Source organism: Meles meles, chromosome 4, assembly GCF_922984935.1.
Source record: "Meles meles chromosome 4, mMelMel3.1 paternal haplotype, whole genome shotgun sequence".
Classification (NCBI taxonomy): domain Eukaryota; kingdom Metazoa; phylum Chordata; class Mammalia; order Carnivora; family Mustelidae; genus Meles; species Meles meles.
Genome location: NC_060069.1, coordinates 8,894,460 through 8,912,205, shown reverse-complemented (window position 1 = coordinate 8,912,205; position 17,746 = coordinate 8,894,460). Strand labels below are relative to the sequence as shown.

The 17,746-nt window shown below is 42.6% G+C and overlaps 1 protein-coding gene across 2 annotated transcripts in view; it reads left to right on the top strand.

Moving 5' to 3' along the window:
* Window positions 1–11,411: 11,411 nt before the first annotated feature.
* ACP3 (acid phosphatase 3) overlaps window positions 11,412–17,746 on the top strand; it is a 49,215-nt gene continuing 42,880 nt past the window's right edge. Inside the window, exon 1 of one of the 2 annotated variants that reach the window (XM_046003559.1) lies at window positions 11,412–11,610. In XM_046003559.1, the coding sequence (XP_045859515.1) occupies window positions 11,494–11,610 (117 nt within the window). In that variant the 5' untranslated portion in view covers window positions 11,412–11,493. The remainder of the gene's footprint in view (window positions 11,611–17,746) is intronic. The other variant, XM_046003558.1, reaches the window with a different exon arrangement.

Genomic DNA, 17,746 nt, shown 5'->3' with positions numbered 1-17,746 from the left:
CCTTCATTATCTGGAAAAGTAGCAGTAATAAATTTTCTGAGCTTACATAATGGTGCAATGCTCAGATCTGCTTTCAAGAACAAACTTACCAGAAATTCCAAGGCGCCTCTAGTTGCACTACTTTTGGGATCCACTGTAGCTTTTGAACTGAAGCCACACCCTTCTCAGGCAACTCCCAGACAATGCCTGAGAGTGGTGGGGTACTGAATTTTGGCCCAGTTCATGATTCCTCTATTGCACCGGAGTCCCCATTTTGCAGTCTGAGTGTTTGCAGGCTGAGCCACAGTTTGAGGCTCTTTCTACCTACTCCTTCCATCCATCACTCCTTGTCCCAAGTACTGGACCTGCCTCACAGTCTGAAGTCCTTCCCTGCCTGCTCTTCTCCCTTTCCCCTCTAATAGGCATTATCCCTAACAAAGAGCTTGTGCTTCTAACTCTGTCTTGGCCTCTGCTTTCTGGAGGACCTAACCAACACATTAGCAAGTGCAAGCAAGGCTAGCACCCTTTATGCTCTCTGAGGGCCAATATATGGAAGAAAGCATGGGCCACAGGCAGGATGGACCGAGGGGAGACTCCTGGCAGATCCATGCCTTAGCAGTTGCAGGGCAAGAAGCTGCTTGCGTTTGGCAGGCAGCTGAGAGCCTCTGTTGAAGGAAGGACAGAGACAGGAGGTGTAGAAAGCCATCAACAGCAGCAGCAAGGGTGGAAATAAAGCAGAGCTCAGCACCATCTCCTTGGGATCTTTCCCTCCTCCTCCCTTGTTGGGGCTGTGTGTGGATTGCCATGGTTCAGATGTTTTTAACTCTGGGTTTCCGCATTTTGCCCATAACACATTAACTATTACACTGATTCTCGTGCTGCTGGCGCTACGTGCAAAGAGCTCTTGGCTTTTCTTGCAAAAGAAGAGAAGTTTCTTTTGTCGCAAAACTGTTCTGTCTTTTGGAGACCACAGACATTCCCCTAGGAAGCTGCCTGGTCCAGCGGCCCTAACCTTTCCAGGTCCAGCCCCTTGAGGTCTTCCTTTCACACGGATGCCTCCCTGGCCTCAGGATCTGTCTGCTTACTTTCTGCTTCCAGTCATCCCTACTCCACCACCTTGTAAATTTTCTGTCCTTTCCTTATGAAATGAAAAGCGTAGGGATTTTGAATTAGACCTCCATCCACATTCTTACACTGTAGTCTTTGGCCATCTGCCTTCCAAGTATATTGGGGGGTTTCGATGAGATAAGAGGTGCGATGTGACTGGCAGAGTTCACAGCATACAGTAGGCACTCCATAAATGTTAATACCCTCTCTTCCTCTCTTTCTTGTCTAAGGGGCACTTCTATTTCCAACATCTAGTGTTCACTCTCTGACCTTGACTTTATAATTACCATTCTTTACCCTTCTGTTTGAGCTCTTGCACAATTTTCCTGGCCCACCCACACTTCCCCATAACTACACCCATAACTGCAGTTTTATAGTCTCCCACCTGTCTCTCAGTCAGCCTGTCCCATATTCCTCCCCCTCCAAAATGAGGAAACCGTGGTGACGCCATATACTGAACAACATAACACTAATGCAATGGCGGACCCTGGGGTGTGCTGGAACCACCCTCCAGTGGCTGGTGAGAGCCAAGTGTTGACTTTCCAGGAATTTTGTAAGCTGGTTGCTAAGCCCAGCCTTAAGTAAAAATTAAAGCTACATAAAATTAAAATTAAGTAGGTTATATTAAAAACAAAGTTCATAAATATTCAAAATTCATCACTTCCAAATTATTTTACTACGCTGTATTATTATCCATTCTCTTGAAGTTATTTATATTCATGGTAAGTGTACTATGATGGAAATACTCTGCGCTGGTGTACTTAGCTCTCTCCAGCTGCATATTCAATGGCAGCATGTTGGTAGCTTGAAATCGGTTGTGGTGGGAATATTTACGCCGTGGAAATTGGCAAATGCTACAAATAAGATTTTTTTTCCCAGATCCAGTTGTTAAACATTTACAACATACCATTCAATGGATCACTTCAAATATAATCCAGCAATAATCACCAAATAAACTAAAGTAACTAAAGACATAGGTAAGTTTTTTAAATTTTTAATTAATTATTTTTATTAACATTTAATGTACTATTAGCCCCAGGGGTACAGGTCTGTGAATCGTCAGGCTAACACACTTCACATCACTCACCATAGTACATACCCTCCCCAGTGTCCATCACCCCACCATCCTCTCCATATCCCCCCTCCCCCCGGCAACCCTCATTTTTTGTGTGTGAGATTAAGAGTCTCTTATTGTTTGTCTCCCTCTGGATCCCATCTTGTTTCATTGTTCCTTCCCTACCCCCAGACCTCCTACCCTGCCTCTCAAATTCCTCATATCAGGGAGATCATACGATAATAAGACATAAGGTAAGTTTTTTCTTTAATATTTTATTAATTTATTTGACAGACAGAGATCACAAGTAGGCAGAGAGGCAGGCAGAGAGAGAGGAAGGGAAGCAGGCTCCCTGCTGAGCAGAGAGTCCTATAGGGGGCTCGATCCCAGGGATGCGGGGCTCGATCCCAGGATCCTGGGATCATGACCTAAGCTGAAGGCAGAGGCTTTAACCCACTGAGCTACCCAGGCGCCTCTACATAAGATAAGTTTTAAAAAGATGTTTATACCCTCAAGATATCCCAGTCCAACTACTTGCAGTTCCCCAGAATGCATCCTGTTCTCTGATTCCTTCATACCTTTTCTACTGACCTAAATACTAGGTAAATAATTGCTTAAGTCAATGTTCCTCTTCTTAGCAACCATGACATTCTGTGCATGTTTCACTGGCTTCATCACATTACAATTGTTTGTCCTCCTCCACAAGATAGTATGCTCTCTTAGGGTTGGGTTGTGTCTGCCCAAACTTGGTGTTCCCTTATCTGCTCATGACAGATACTCAACAGATTCTTTGATCATTAGCCTGCCAGTACCAACAATTCTCAAACATTTGGCCTCGGGACCCCTTTATGCTCTTAAAAATAATTGAAGGTGCTTAAGAGCTTTTGTTTGTGTGTTTGTATCTATTAATATTAACTCTATTCAAAATTAAAACTGAGGACATTTTAAAACACAAGAATACACAAGCATGCATTCAACTTGCTTTCAGAACAATGATGTCATTACATGTCACGTAGACTTTGGAAAATTCCAATGAGTACCCATGAGAGACAGACAATGAAAAAGAAAATAATACTTTAGCGTTGTTATAAAAATAGTTTTGACGCCATGAATCCTCAGAATAGATCTCAAAAATCTTCTGGAAGCATCGCAGGGGCATCCTAAGCGTCTCAGAGTTCCCAGCCCATATTTTGAGGACTACTGCCTTATGGTACATCTTCACCTGAACAGACCGATTCAGAAAAAAAAATACTCTGTCCTGGATTGAGTAGTGTGGATTTGGCAGAAGGGATGATAATTTCGGATGGAGCATAGCACTGTGTCCCAGTGGCATCTTTGAGAAGATGTGGAATTGGCAACCATTTGATGTGAATCACTATTTTGTGGATTAATAGATGGAATTTTGTAAAGCCATACATGGTATTAAACACATCAGTAAAATGTATGTTTTGATAGAACTTCTCTAAGCTAAGGTACTTTTTTCATACTGGCTATTTGTATTTTTGAGCAACTGATATGTTAGGATGTACTTTTTGACTCTACACTACTTTTCCATAATGCTAGCAGCAGCACTAACTTTAAAATCCTTCAGCTACAAGGACTCTATTCTTCTCTTAGGCTTTTTGACAACAAAGAGAAGGGATGCATGAATGAAGACTCTTGTGGCTTTCCTTTGAACTATAAGACTCTTCTGCCTGAAACAACCATGTAGCCTTATAATCTGGTCCAATCTGCTAATGTTTATACATTATGGCAGTAATTTCCTTTAAGAATTTACCTTGTCATCCAAAATTGGGACTATGAAAATATTTTTGTTTCCTATATCTACATGCTATCCAAAGTTATATTATAATTATATTGACTTTTTCTCATGTTATGAGTAATATTTCTGTCTTCAATATTATTTCCAAGGACCAGTGTCAAGTAAAGAGTATGAACTCTAGCGCACTCAATTTTATTTGGACCAACGTAGCCTAATAAATTTTTGAGAAGTGAAGAAGTATGAAATGGAGTAAAGTGGATATATTAGAATGTTTTAAGAAGCCTACTCTCAACCTCACTATGATATAACAGGCGCCATTTTACTGCCTGCCACAAAGCTTCCCATCAAGCATTACAAAGGGTCCTCACGTTTTCTTGCTTTAATACCCCTTTAAAGATTATTAATGCCATACTTCCAGATGGAGGTATATTTATCCTGGGACATGGATTCATGTGTGTGGGTGTGTGTGGCTATGTGTGTGTGTATGATAGGACTGGAGGGGTAATATCATCATGGAGTGTGTGCCCCGTGATAATTTTATTTATTTTTTTCTTTTCGTTACCCATCCTCCTACCTGCCTCCCCTCTGGTAGCCATCAGTTTGTTCTCTATAGTTAAGAGTCTGTTTCTTGATTTGTCTCTCTCTCTCTCGCTCTCTCTCTCTTTCCCCCTTACTCATTTGTTTTGTTTCTTAAATGAGTGAGATCATATGGTGTTTGTCCTTCTCTGACTGATTTATGTCACTTAACATTGTACTCTCTAGCTCCATCCATGTCATTGTAAATGGCAAGATTCCATTCTTTTTATGGCTGAATAATATTCCATTGTGTATGTATACCACACCTTTATCCATTCATCTACTGATGGACGCTTGGGTTGCTTCCATAGTTTGGCTATTGTAAGTATGCTGTAGTAGACATAGGGGTGCCTATATCCCTTTGAGTTAGTGTGTTTGTATTTTCTGCATAAATACCCAGTAGCACAATCCTGGATCATAGGTTAGTTCAATTTTTAACTTTTTGATGTGATAAATAATTTTAAATATTATTTTTATTAAAATAAAACACAAACATTATCACATAAAATCAAGAAGTTATATTAATTTTTCACATCAAATATGGAATTCAAAAATATGTCTCCTTCATTTGACTTTTTCCCCTAAATACATCCCATTTGACAGAAATTAGCAGAGAACCTCAAGTCAGCAATCAAATACTAGAGAAGAGGACTTAGAAAATCACAAAGCTTTGAAAGTCTCAGTATCGAGAGATAAAGATTGACTGACAGGACTTTATTTATCCAAAGACAAATCCTTCTGATAATGGAATAAACAGAAAACCAGTATACAGAAATTATAAGAAAGTTTTGAGACATGTTGGGAGGGGTTTTTTTGTTTTGTTTTTGTTTTTAGATAACGGAACTGATCCTATAGTAAGGATTCATTCATTCATTCAACAAATATTCACTAAACCCCTACTATGTGGGGCACCTGGGTGGTTCAGTCGTTAAGCATCTGCCATCGGCTCAAGTCATGACTCCGGGGTCCTGGGATTGACCCCTGCATCAGGCTCCCTGTTCGGCGGGAAGCCCGTTTCTCCCTCTCCCGCTCCCCCTGCTTATGTTCCCTCTCTCATTGCATCCCTCTTTGTCAAAGAAGTAAAGAAATAAAATCTTTAAATAAATAAATATAAATAAACCTCTACTATGTTCCAGGTCTTGTTCTATCCAATGAGGACCCAGCAGTAAACACTTCTACTCTCGTGGAGTACATTCTAATGGAGGAGACAGACAATAAATGAACAAATAAATACATATGTAGCATAGTGTCGGGTATGAACAGGGACATAGCAGAAATAAAGCAGGGTAGCGTGACAGAGGCTGCCAGGAAGCTGCTGATTAACTGGCAAAGTGAGACCATCGGCTCAGCTGAGGGGAGAGTGCCCCAGAGAGAGCGCACTGTAAAATGCAAGGTGTATGGAGTGGAAACTTTCATGGGCGTGAGCAAGGGAAGAGTGAGAAGAGGTATGCTGAAGAGGTAGCAGGCTTCTTGCATGTCATGGAGGGATTTGGGATTTTATTCCAAGTGTGGTGGGAAGCCAGTGGAGGATTTTGAATGGGTCACTGACATGATGTGATTCAAGGACTTCTTAAGGACAAACTGAGGACTTTCTAAATAGGTATTGCATTGTCCTGGGATTTTCATGATGCTACAGGAAATTGTCAGATCTGTTTAATACAGATACATCAAAAGATAAAGGAGGGGGACAGAAGAGAAATTAGGACAGGAGGAAGATGTTTTTCTCTCTTTGCCAGCTTAGGAATTGGCCCTATAATAGGAATAGTCGGATGAACTATGTCATACAGTCAGTGACCTTCCAGACCCACCTTCCATAATGCTGAAGGTACCTGGTAATCAAGTGAGAAAGAGCATCAAGTTCATATTAGACATCTTAAAATTCATATTCTGACTTTAATAAAAATATCTGTTCATTGTGAGAAATTTGGAAAGTAGAGAAGAGCAGAAGGAAGAAAGTAAAACCACTCACAATCACGTCACCCTGAACAAAAGCACCATCAAAATGTGCATGTTTCTTCAACACACGTTACACAAAATGAGACAGGATCACATTTTTATAAGTGGTGAGTTCTTTCCCTTCCATATTAAATAGAGTAGAACCAATACAATGGTCTGTCTGGATGGCTGTATGGGAGTTGAACCAGTGGTAGGACTGTTATCCCAGTGACCAGAGCCTTGGAATGACTCACAAGGTGGGCGAAGACACAGCAGTCTCTCCTGTCAGCGCCTGAATGACTGAGCCTCTTTCCAGGGTGACCATGTCAGACCCCATCCCTGTTCTTCACAGCTCCTTCTCAGTTACGAGTCACTGTCTCTCAGGTGAGTTAGTTTTGACTGTGAGGAAAGCAGTGTTACCACAGGGGCAAAGGAGGAGGACAGAGGCCAGGCCTATGAAGTAAATACAGTCTGAGGAGCAGCTGAAGGTCACCTTTGTTCAGTCTAACAGATAAAAGTCTTCTGTTCCTGATGTCCTTATCCTGACCAAGACTTCAATTCCTTGGAGATGGAACAGGAGGAAGTCGGATTACTTCATCTCAAAAGAAAAAAGAAGTTGTTCGCTCCCATGTTCCAATTCATAGAGTCATGTCTGGGAACTAGGGTGAGGAGAGCGAGGCATCAACCTTGGGCTTGTAACATACAGGGATGCCAGAAACTTCCTAATAATGAGCAACAGCAATCAGATAACAAAAAAGAAATAAAAGGTATTCAAATTGGCAAAGAAGAAATCAAATTCACTCTCTTCACAGATGACATGATACTTTATACAGAAAACCCAAAAGACTCCACCCCCAAACTACTAAAACTCATACAGCAATTCAGTAACATGGCAGGATACAAAATCAATGTACAGAAATCTGTTGCTTTCTTCTACACTAACAATAAAAATATAGAAAGGGAAATTAGAGAATTAATTCCATTTACTATAGCACCAAGAACCATAAGATACCTGGGAATAAACCTAACCAAAGAGGTAAAGGATCTGTACTCCGGGAACTACATAACACTCATGAAAGAAACTGAAGAAGACACAAAAAGATGGAAGAGAGTTCCATGCTCATGGATCAGAAGAATAAACATTGTTAAAATGTCTATACTGCCTAGAGCCATCTATACTTTCAATGCCATCCTGATCAAAATTCCACTGGCATTTTTCAAAGTGCTGGAACAAACAATCTTAAAATTTGTATGGAACCAGAAGGAGACCCTGAATTGCTAAGGAAATGTTGAAAAAGAAAAACAAAACTGGGGGCATCACAATCCCTGATTTCAAGCTTTACTACAAAGCTGTGATCAATATATTTTAGCACAGTATTTTGAAAAAAAAAATTAATGTAAAACAATCTATCATCTAAAAAGATGTCAAGGGATGCCCAGGTGGCTCAGTTGGTTAAGTGTCTGCCTTTGGCTCAGGTCATGATCTCAGGGTCCTGGGATCAAGCCCTGCGTCAGGCTCCTTGCTCAGTGGGGAGTCTGCTTCTCTCTCTGCCAGCCACTCCCCCTGCATGTGCTCATTCTCTCTTTCTCTCTGACAAATAAATAAGTAAAATCTTTAAAAAATAATAAAAATAAAAAAAGATGTCAAAGTTTAAAGTAAAAACAGGGTCAGAATTATAGATTTTTTAAAAAATATTGTATATTTACCTGACAGACATAGATACAGCAAGAGAGGGAACACAAGCAGGGGGAGTGGGAGAAGGAGAAGCACACTCCCCCCTGAGCAGGGAACCTGATATGGGGCTCGGTCCCTGGACCCTGGGATCATGACTCTAGCAAAAGGCAGATGCGCAATAACTGAGCCACCCAGGAACCCTATTGATTTTCCATTTGCCTCAGGCTCCCATCGAGTTTGGCAGGACAGTCACTGATCTTACATCACTCCCCACCACCACACCACATTAACATTGGATGTTTACCTAACTATTCAAAATAAAATAGACATACCAAGGGCAAACAGACTTACAGACACTAAACACCCAAAATGATCAGTAAAGGAGAGAACAACTTTTATTCTAAGCCCCTCTTCCATTTGTCTCAGAGCAGCGAACACTGTAACCAAGTTCTGGTGCAACAGTTTCCCTGACAGTGACTGTTGATTAATCGTTACTATTTAGTGCCCCCTAGTCTTCAAGTCACTGAGAGTCAAATAATACAATTGGGAAGGTGTAACAAGTCAGGAGTTTAAACACAGCCTTCCTCCTTGGTGAGCGACCAATGTATCTATTGATGGATCTTAACTCCAAGCCAGACTCTTGCTATCAGAGGCACGCTTAGTGCTTTCACAGCGTTTGATCTACCCAGGATCATGAATTCTTTTCCTATGAATAATTGTTCATGGTCATGGATTCTGTGTTGTACCACACAAGTCTCCCTTAGTGAGCTGAAGGATTAATTCCCTCCAGCTCTTGGGATTTTATTCTTTGACATTATTCAGCTGTCAATTCCTTTCAGAACTGTTGTGGCGGAAGAAAGCCACCTTACCCATGGCCACACTCCCTGCTGGGAGCAGCCTGCATCCAATGACTGGCTGAGGCAGGAGTAAAAAAAAAAAAAAAAATGCCCAGCTCCCTCTCCCCAGTTCAGGACAACTTCAAAGGCTATCCCAGCTTCTGCACTCCTAGCAGGGTCAGCTGAGGTCTTCTCCCTCTGCCCAAGCCTGCTTTATTTTTCTTACCCCTTCTGTTGTTGCTCCTGAGAACATTCGTAAATAAATTTCCTGCATGCAAATCTCCATCTGGGAGTTGGCTTTCCAATGAACCCAACCTGCTCCACTTACGGGACTTCCTAACATTGTGTTGTGTTATTTACATAGAGCTATATGAAGAAACAAAAGTGATTCAGACAGTAAGTTCTGCTAATCATTGACATGAAAATTACTGGCACCCTTTCTTGGGATATCAATAAAGACACCCAATATTTTTTTACGTCTCACCTTTTTTTCTTTTTAAAGATTTTATTTATTTATTTTTGAGAAAGAGCACAAGCAGGGGGAGAAGAAGAGGGAGAAGGGGACTCTCCACTGAGCAAGGGGGACTCGATCCCAGGACCCTGGGATCATGACCTGAGCTGAAGGCAGACGCTTAACTGACTGAGCCACCCAGGCACCCTGAAGTCTCACCTTTAAAGCTACCATATCTGCGTATTTATTCCAGATGACTCTTTAAGCCTTCACAAAGGCCTTATGAACTCAAGGTTCAAGAGACCAAAGAAGATTCTTAAGTGAATTTAATCTGAGTTGGGTTTCTTTCAGACTCAAATTCATGGTATTCGGATCTGTATCTATGATCTTCCCCTCCCCTTATAATTTAATAATCAAAGTAGAACTTAGGGTGATGACTAGGGTAGAGAATAGAAATATAAACTATCCACTTATTCCAACCTGAACCAGTTTAGGTAGAGATGTATTCAATGTAATCAGAATTGTTTGCCGCAGCTGCTGCTACTATTGTTGCTACTTGGAGGGCTACAAGGATCCCAGAGGAGGTGATCCAGAGAAAGTAGGATCTGGATCAGAAGAGGGTTTTATCCAACCCAACACAACACGGCATAGGTGGGTTAGAGAACCAGAGACATTACCAGGAAGCACTAAGCCTATAGCCAGGCATTAAGCCAGAGGTAGATAAGGAAGAAGATAGGACAACAGGGAGCCAATCTGATCCTTGAAAAAACATGGAACAGAATGAGGTATCTGGTACAATTTAAGGCATGTGGGTCAAAGCCAAGTGAAAGGTAAACGGGTGCTGGAGCTTCCTTGGTCAGGTTGCCTGGTGCATGCAGCAGGGACCATCAGTGTGGCAATTTCAAATCTGCCCTGGACCAGATCTCAACCTCCATCCCCTTATCCCTAAAGGCATCTCCTCAAAATGTCACCCACTGAAGGACAATGGGGACTGGCAGGTGAAGAATGTGATAGCAAACACAGGGTCCCAAGTCCCCTGAAATGGCTAACCCTACCACACATTCCTTCATTCTTCACACACTCTCTTCCATACCAAAAGAACACCCACTTCCCCACACACCACACTCTAGGGCACCTCACCACAGAACCCTCTTTCCACAGGTACAATGTACCAGAGACCAGCTTGTGAGATGCACCATTGTTCTCCCTCTGCTGACGGGGTAGGTTCAGCCTACAATGGGGCTGATGTGTTGGGGGTGGGGGGGAATAGAAAGCTAAATTCCCTCAGTCTGGATTATCCTCTTTTGTGGCGTCCCTGATGAGATCAGGGCTGGAGAGGCGAGGCTGTGACTCACCCAGAAAGCAGAATGCAGGGCTCAGGTGTCAGACGGTGACTGACAACATAGAGTTATAGGTCAGTTTGTTGTTGTTGTCATCGTTTTTCAATTGTGTCAGGTTTTTAATCCTAATTTTGAGACACCACAGATGAACCCCAAGTATCTGAAGGTGTCACTAAAAGTTTTCAAACTAAAATTTCTCTTACTTTTCTTCAATTCAAAAACACCTCTCAAAAAAAATTTTTTTTTAAATAATAAAATAATAAAAACACCTCTCTAGGCTACATAAGAGTTTTACAAAAGGGAGCCAAGTTCGGCCTGGGGAATAGACCTAAAATACGCCAGTACTCCCAGTCCCTTCCATATTTCTGTGCCTATATTTCTGAATTTCCAAATTCCCAGTTAGGAATCAGGGGCCTCAGGTTTCCAAAGCCGGGGCAGATCCCTTTCCTAAGGGAAACACTGTATCACACCCAATCTAAAGAAAAGGGAATGGTAAACTTTAGGGGGAAGAAGTGTCCTAACATGCTCCGTGACCTTGAGCAACGGCTTTCCCCTCTCCGGGTCTCAGCATTCTACCTTAAATCCAGAAGACTGGGATCTCTCACACCCAGCCCCCAAATTACCCGACCAAACTACCTGGCGATCTTACTATTTCTGCGTCTGGCTCCGCCCAGGGACTCCTTCCCTTCCAATCTCTTTGTTAAATAGCGTGCCCTCTAATGGCTTTCGCTCTGGAAACAGCACCTCGAAACTCCAGCCCGAGAAAGCACTCCCCAGCATGAGGGCTGCCCTGCTCCCCGTGGCCAGGGCAGCAAGCCTTGGCCTTAGCTTCTGGCTTCTGCTCTCCTGGCTAGACCGAGGTGCGGTCGCCAAGGAGCTGAAGTTTGTGACTTTGGTGAGTAGACTTTTCTCCTTGTTTTTCCCTTAAAACTGTTACCAGCGGGGGCTGATACCCAGGTGTCAGGTTTCGCTTTACCCCCTACTGTGGTCTCCCGGGCTCCTAACTCAGAAAGTGCATCATCAAGTTTCGCAAGCTCCGCCTAACGAATTCTTAACGTGTCCTGACAAAAAGTGTTTGCTTGGGCTATTTGTGCCTTTGCCGCTGTTATTTATTTATTCACGTATTTCACAGCTGCCCTGAGTGCGTGGTTCCTCCTGACAGCCACAGACGCTGTGCGGGAAGCCCCAGCTGGCCACGTTAGCCCCAGGAGCTAACCCGATTATTTGTTTGCAAACCAAAGAACAGCCATCTTCTGCATGAAGTAGCCCCTTCCCCTTTTCTCTATCAGGAAACTGGAAACTCTATTTGCCAACCGTCTTTGAAGCATAAAAGTGAAACTAAATTCGAGAAATTTCGAGGAGGACTTCCTGATATGTAGATTTGATTGATCATTAAAATAATGTTTTTCTCCCCCCCCCCCATGTGTGACAACTTGTGGGGCAAGAGGGGTGGCTGATGTGTGACGTGAAGGAAAGAAAATATACTGTGGACGTTTTCTTAAAAGTAGGTAGGAAGGGGGGTTGCGAAGTGAAGGGGATTTATCACTTTCTTGGGAGTCCTGGGGTTAATCCCTGTGTGTCCCTGGGTTTCCCCCTCTGTGGTTTTCTCTGTATCTCTACTTTCTTCACCTGTTGCACTCACTGTCTCCCTCCGCCTCTGCCCCTCTCTTTGTCTTTCACACCTGCTCTCTCAATCTCTTTCTCTTCCTCGCCTTTTTTATTTGATAGACGGAAAATACGCTGGTAAATAAGTAAATTTTCTTCCTGTGAGAATACTCAAAATTTATTTCTCTAATTTTCAGGGAGGTCATCTTTTACCTAAAAAAAAATCAAACACAAAATTCCTGTTTTCTCAGCCGAGTGTTTTCAGATCTCCTTTCTTTCCCTTCTATGGGAACAAATTTCATAACCATATGATTATGCAAATTATGATTATTAGTGCAATAAATCTTTACTAGGTCATGAGTCAACAAATGAGAGAGAATCAGAGAAACATACCATCAATTTGTTTACAAGTGATTTACCAGCTGTCAGACTTCTGTACTGAAAAAAGAACCGTGTGTCATATCCTGTACCATCTGTAAAGAAATCCACGCAACTGGGACTTTTACTTATATTCATGGGTTTCTTGCCAACACGTGCATTAAGCAAGTGTGGGGGACACCGCAGAAATTGCAGTCTCAACACTAGGCCTGTGGCAAGTTGGCTAAGAGGTAATCGTCTGTGAGGTATCATAGTGAACTTGGAGTTAACCGCATGTGGTCGATTCTGTGTCTGTTTTCCTCCAACACAGGCTCACTCCCCTTGACTACCAAAGGTCGAGGACTGCCTTTCTCCCCCCTTCACTCTCAGTTAACAGGCGTTCAGGGACTACAACTTAATTCTACCCTAAAAAAAAACCTGGCAGGGACACCCGGGTGGCTCAGTTAAGCAACTGCTTTCGCCTCGGGTCATGATCTCAGGGTCCTGGGGATGGAGTCCCACTCCAGACCCCCTGCTCAATGTGGAGTCTGTTTCTCCCTTTGCCTGCTGCTTCCTTGCTTGTGCTCTCTCTCTCTGACAAATGAATAAATAAAATCTTAAAAAAAAAAAAAAAGGAAAAGACAAGAAAACCTTACAAAGAAAGCTCTCGTGGAGCTATAAAGATTAACATTTATCACACAAGGCTAATGTTAATGATTTTTCCTAGCAGGGCTTTCTTCCATTAATGGTAGAAGAAGACAACTTAATACAACTTCTTGGTCCTTACAAAACAATATCTAAGGACTTCAGCGATGAGATACTACTTTCTTTTTATTGATTATGGAGCATATTTGACCATATTTGGATAAATTATATACCCTGGCAAATCCTTAGAAAATTATTAGAGCCGGAATAAAAGAAAGGTGCCTCTAATTAAAGTGGTAACATTTGTAACAATAACCAGCCATCACTCGATGTTTATTATACGCTGGGCACTGTTCTGAGAGTGCGATATGGAAAATGTCCCATTATCCTTCCAACAACCCCATGAAGTAGGGTTCCTAGGAAAGCACGATACACAGTTAAATTTGAATTTCAGATAAACAGCAAATAATTTTATAGCATAAAGTATGTTTCGTGCAGTATTTGGGCATTCTGCAGTTTGGTTTGCTCCATTTGGCAACTGTTCTTTAAAGTTTTACAAAAACCTTACTATCTCTATTTTATAGATAAAGACATTGAGACACAAAGAGGCTAAGCAGCTTGTCCATAGTTACGTGGTAGCCGTGGTTAGGATGTGAATCCAGGCTGTATGACGGCTGCCCCTGATCCCTGCACATAGCCCATTGGGGCTGGAATGGAGCCAGCACATGGAACTGAGAGCTCCCCGTGAGGGTTAGGTACACAGACAGCTCATAATCAGTAGGTAGTTTCCTCGCTGTTTCTCCTCCATCCAGGAAAAATAAATCTTTCCCACTTCTGAGAAGCTGTCCTTGGCAGAAAGAGCAGGAAACTGTCCTTGGTTCTTGTTCTGTCTCATGAACAGTTATCATACAATCTTTTAAAACAGGTTTATCAACGTGTGTCCCATGGAATGCTAGTATGATGAGTTGTTAACAGGAGTTGCTTGGAAGAAAAAATGGGTTTCAGTAGTCAAATCAGAACAAAACAAGGGTTACATTGTATTTCAGGTCTCTAAAGGGCAGGACTCCTCAGTCTTTAATAGTCTAACGTCTCTGGGCACCTGAGTGGCTCAGTCGGTTAAGCATCTGCCTTTGGCTCAGGTCATGATCCCAGGGTCCTGGTATCTGGCTTCCTGCTCAGTGGGAAGTCTGCTTCTTCCTCCCCCTCTGTCCCTCTGCTCATGCTCTTTCTCTCCCTCTCTTGCTCTCTCTCAAATAAATAAAGAAAATCTTTAAAAATAATAATAATAATAATATTTTAATTGTGCTGTGGCTTTAAAGGAAAAGATCTAGTAGGAAACTATATTTCCTAAAATTTGACCACAGAATCCACCTCCTTCTTTTCCCAGAGTGTACCATAGAAAACCCTTAGAGAATCATTATTTTTAACTTTTTACAGAAAGAGTAATACGTGTGGTGAGTATGGGAGGTCAAGAGAGACCTCTCTTGGTTGCCTTTTTCAGAAGGAACCTGGATTCGGTGACCGCCAGGATTAGAAGTAGGAGGAGGACATTCCGGGCCGGTGGAACTTCGCCACCCTGATGCAGCAGGGGCTCTGTGGCTAACCATGTTTAGCAAAAGTGTGAGACAGTAGCATCAAGGTGGGCAGGGCCAGATCAGGTAGGATGATGTAATATGGCAAACCCACTCAGGACACTGGATAGAGAAGGATCGTTTGTGGGGGAACCAGACCATGGTTCTGTTTTTTTTTTTTAAAGTCACCTGTGATCTAAAAGGATGAAGTGAACGTGATGTGGGGGAGAAAACAGGGGGTGGCATTCATGAAAACCAAGAGATCTGGATGGCTCGTTCCGTCTCTTTGAACCTCAGTTTCCTTTTTGGGTCAGGACAGCTATAGGGCCAGCCTGGCCTCGCAGGAGTTGTGAGAGTTGAAAGAGAGGGCAGGGGAAAGACTGTACAAAACCCTGGAGGGTTACAGTTATCCTGGATGTCTTCCTGTTGCAGTTACCACTGGGGCTGCGAAATAGTCCTGGGGCCGACTTGTATGTTTCGGTTTCTGAAGGCTTTCATACAGTATGATTGCTGGACTGAGAACAGCAGTTACAAATTTGGCAGAGCAGCTGTTAGGAAGTTGCCTTACTGCAGACTTAAAAGCACCGAGGCACAGTCTAAAGGCTCCAGCTGAAACTCCAGGAGCTCAAGAACGGCCTGTGTGCACTTGAGGGCGCTCACGGATAGGCACACCGACACATGCACACCGGTACACGCACACATACTGATTTCCAGCATCTGGGGGCGCGGAGCGGGATGGTTTGTTAATTGTCTCTGGGGGACACCCCTTTTGAAGAGCTCACAGCGTGTTTGAGCCACTATCTCAAAAACCCTTAAAACTTACTGCAGTAGAGGGAAGTACAATTATTCCTGACCTGTAAGGACAGAGTAAGAAAGCCTGTTCAAGCCTGTGATTATGTTCCAGGGCTCTGCTGTTTAAATACCCCTCCTCTAAGGGCACCGTGCTTATTTTTCTCCCCAGGCTACACTGTCATTTAGATGCATAATCTCAGTTCTGTTTTTTAAGTAGTATTTGGGATTGTTGCTTACATCAGAGTTTTCCTGTAGTGCAACACCGCCCCCTCCCCTGCAACACAGAGAGCTTCTGATCTTAGAGGAAAAGTTCATAAAGAAGCCCCAGATCCCGGATAGCCCACTGGAGGGATGCCGAAGGTGTGTTTTAGCAGAGAAATGAGCCTCTTAACACGGGTTAAGAGTGCTGGCATTGGAGCCACACCGTCTGTGCTTGGATCTCTACTGTGTCATTTACATGCTGCGTGACCTTGGGGAGGTCACTTAACTAGGACTGATTTCCTCGTTTGTGAAGTGAAGATAATAATCATAAATGCTTTGTAGAACTGATGAATGGACTAAATTATGAGAAGCACTTAGCACAGTTTCTAGGACATACCAAGCATTCAAAAAACCTTGAGAGACGCCCGGATGGCTCAGTCGGTTAAGTGTCTGCCTTCAGCTCAGTTCATGACCCTGGGGTTCTGGAATCGAGTCCCCTTCTCCCTCTGCCCTTCACCCTGCTTGTGCTTGCACTCTCTCTCTCAAATAAATAAAATCTTAAAAAACAAAACAAAAACCTTCAGTTATTGTGGTTAAAGGCTGGTAAGAAGCATTGTAAATTATTTTACTACAGTGTCTCTCATCTGACTTCCCTTTGGCCAACTTACGCATTCCCAACCAGAGATGATTTTGCCCCCTACAGCACATTTGGCAATGTCTGGAGAACTTTTTGATTGTCACAGTTAGGGACTGCTACTGCCCTCTACTGTGCAAAGGCCAGACACGCCACTAAACATCCTACAGGGACTAGGATAGCCCCTCACAAGGAATTATCCAGCCCAAAATGTCAACAGTGCTGAGGCTGAGATGCCCTGGAAACTAAACGTTGTAGGATTTATAATCAACTGAAACCATGTAGCAATTTTAGTTATTCAGATCTAAGAAAGTATTTTGCACAATTATCTGGGATCTAAAAAGTCCAAATATGTTTAGATTATGAAAAGAGAACTAATGAGGGGCCCCTGGGTGGCTCAGTCATTAAGCATCTGCCTTCGACTCAGGTCATGATCCCAGGGTCCTAGAATCAATCCCCGCATCGGGCTCCCTGCTCAGCGGGGAACTTACTTCTCCCTCTCCTGCTCCCCCTGCTTGTGTTCCTTCTCTCACTGTCTCTCACTGTCTCTCCCTCTATCACTGTATCTCTCTCTATAAAATCTTTTCTAAAAAATTAAAGAAAGAAAGAGCGATCGATCGATCCACTACACCGTGGTCTCTGTTTGCTATGGCCTGTTCTACTGCAATTTTTATTTCTCACCAGTTTAGGGGACCAAAAGGTAAGTTTTCTTTAGACACCAGAGACACAACCCAGGTCCTACAAGCCTCCCTCCCTTTCGTGGAATCCTATCTGAAAGATGGCTAAAATTGACAACTCTTCCTCACTCTGTGTCTCCTGGAGCATCTTAGCCAGGTAGTGTAAATGACAAGCAGGAAATCTCAGATAATGCAAAGGTATTCTGTGGCCTTCCTCTGTATTAAAATGTTTGCTGGCATCAGTATAGACTTCATCTTGGACTTCTGGAGTATTTTTCATATAGATTTCATCTTGGACTTCTGGAATATTTTTCATGTCTTATCTTTTGCTGATAAAACAGCTTTGTATTTAGTTTGGTATTTTATTCAGAAAGCATATTAGAGTCAGAAAATACCAACATTTCGAAAGTCCTGACTACTCGCTCCAAAGAGGAAAATATGCAATCAAAATAGTATGACATGCATACAAATCCTAAAGTATTAAGAATTAGCTTTTCTAATCTCCCTTTCCGTAAGTCCTTTATCTCTAATCTCCTAAAAACTAATAAA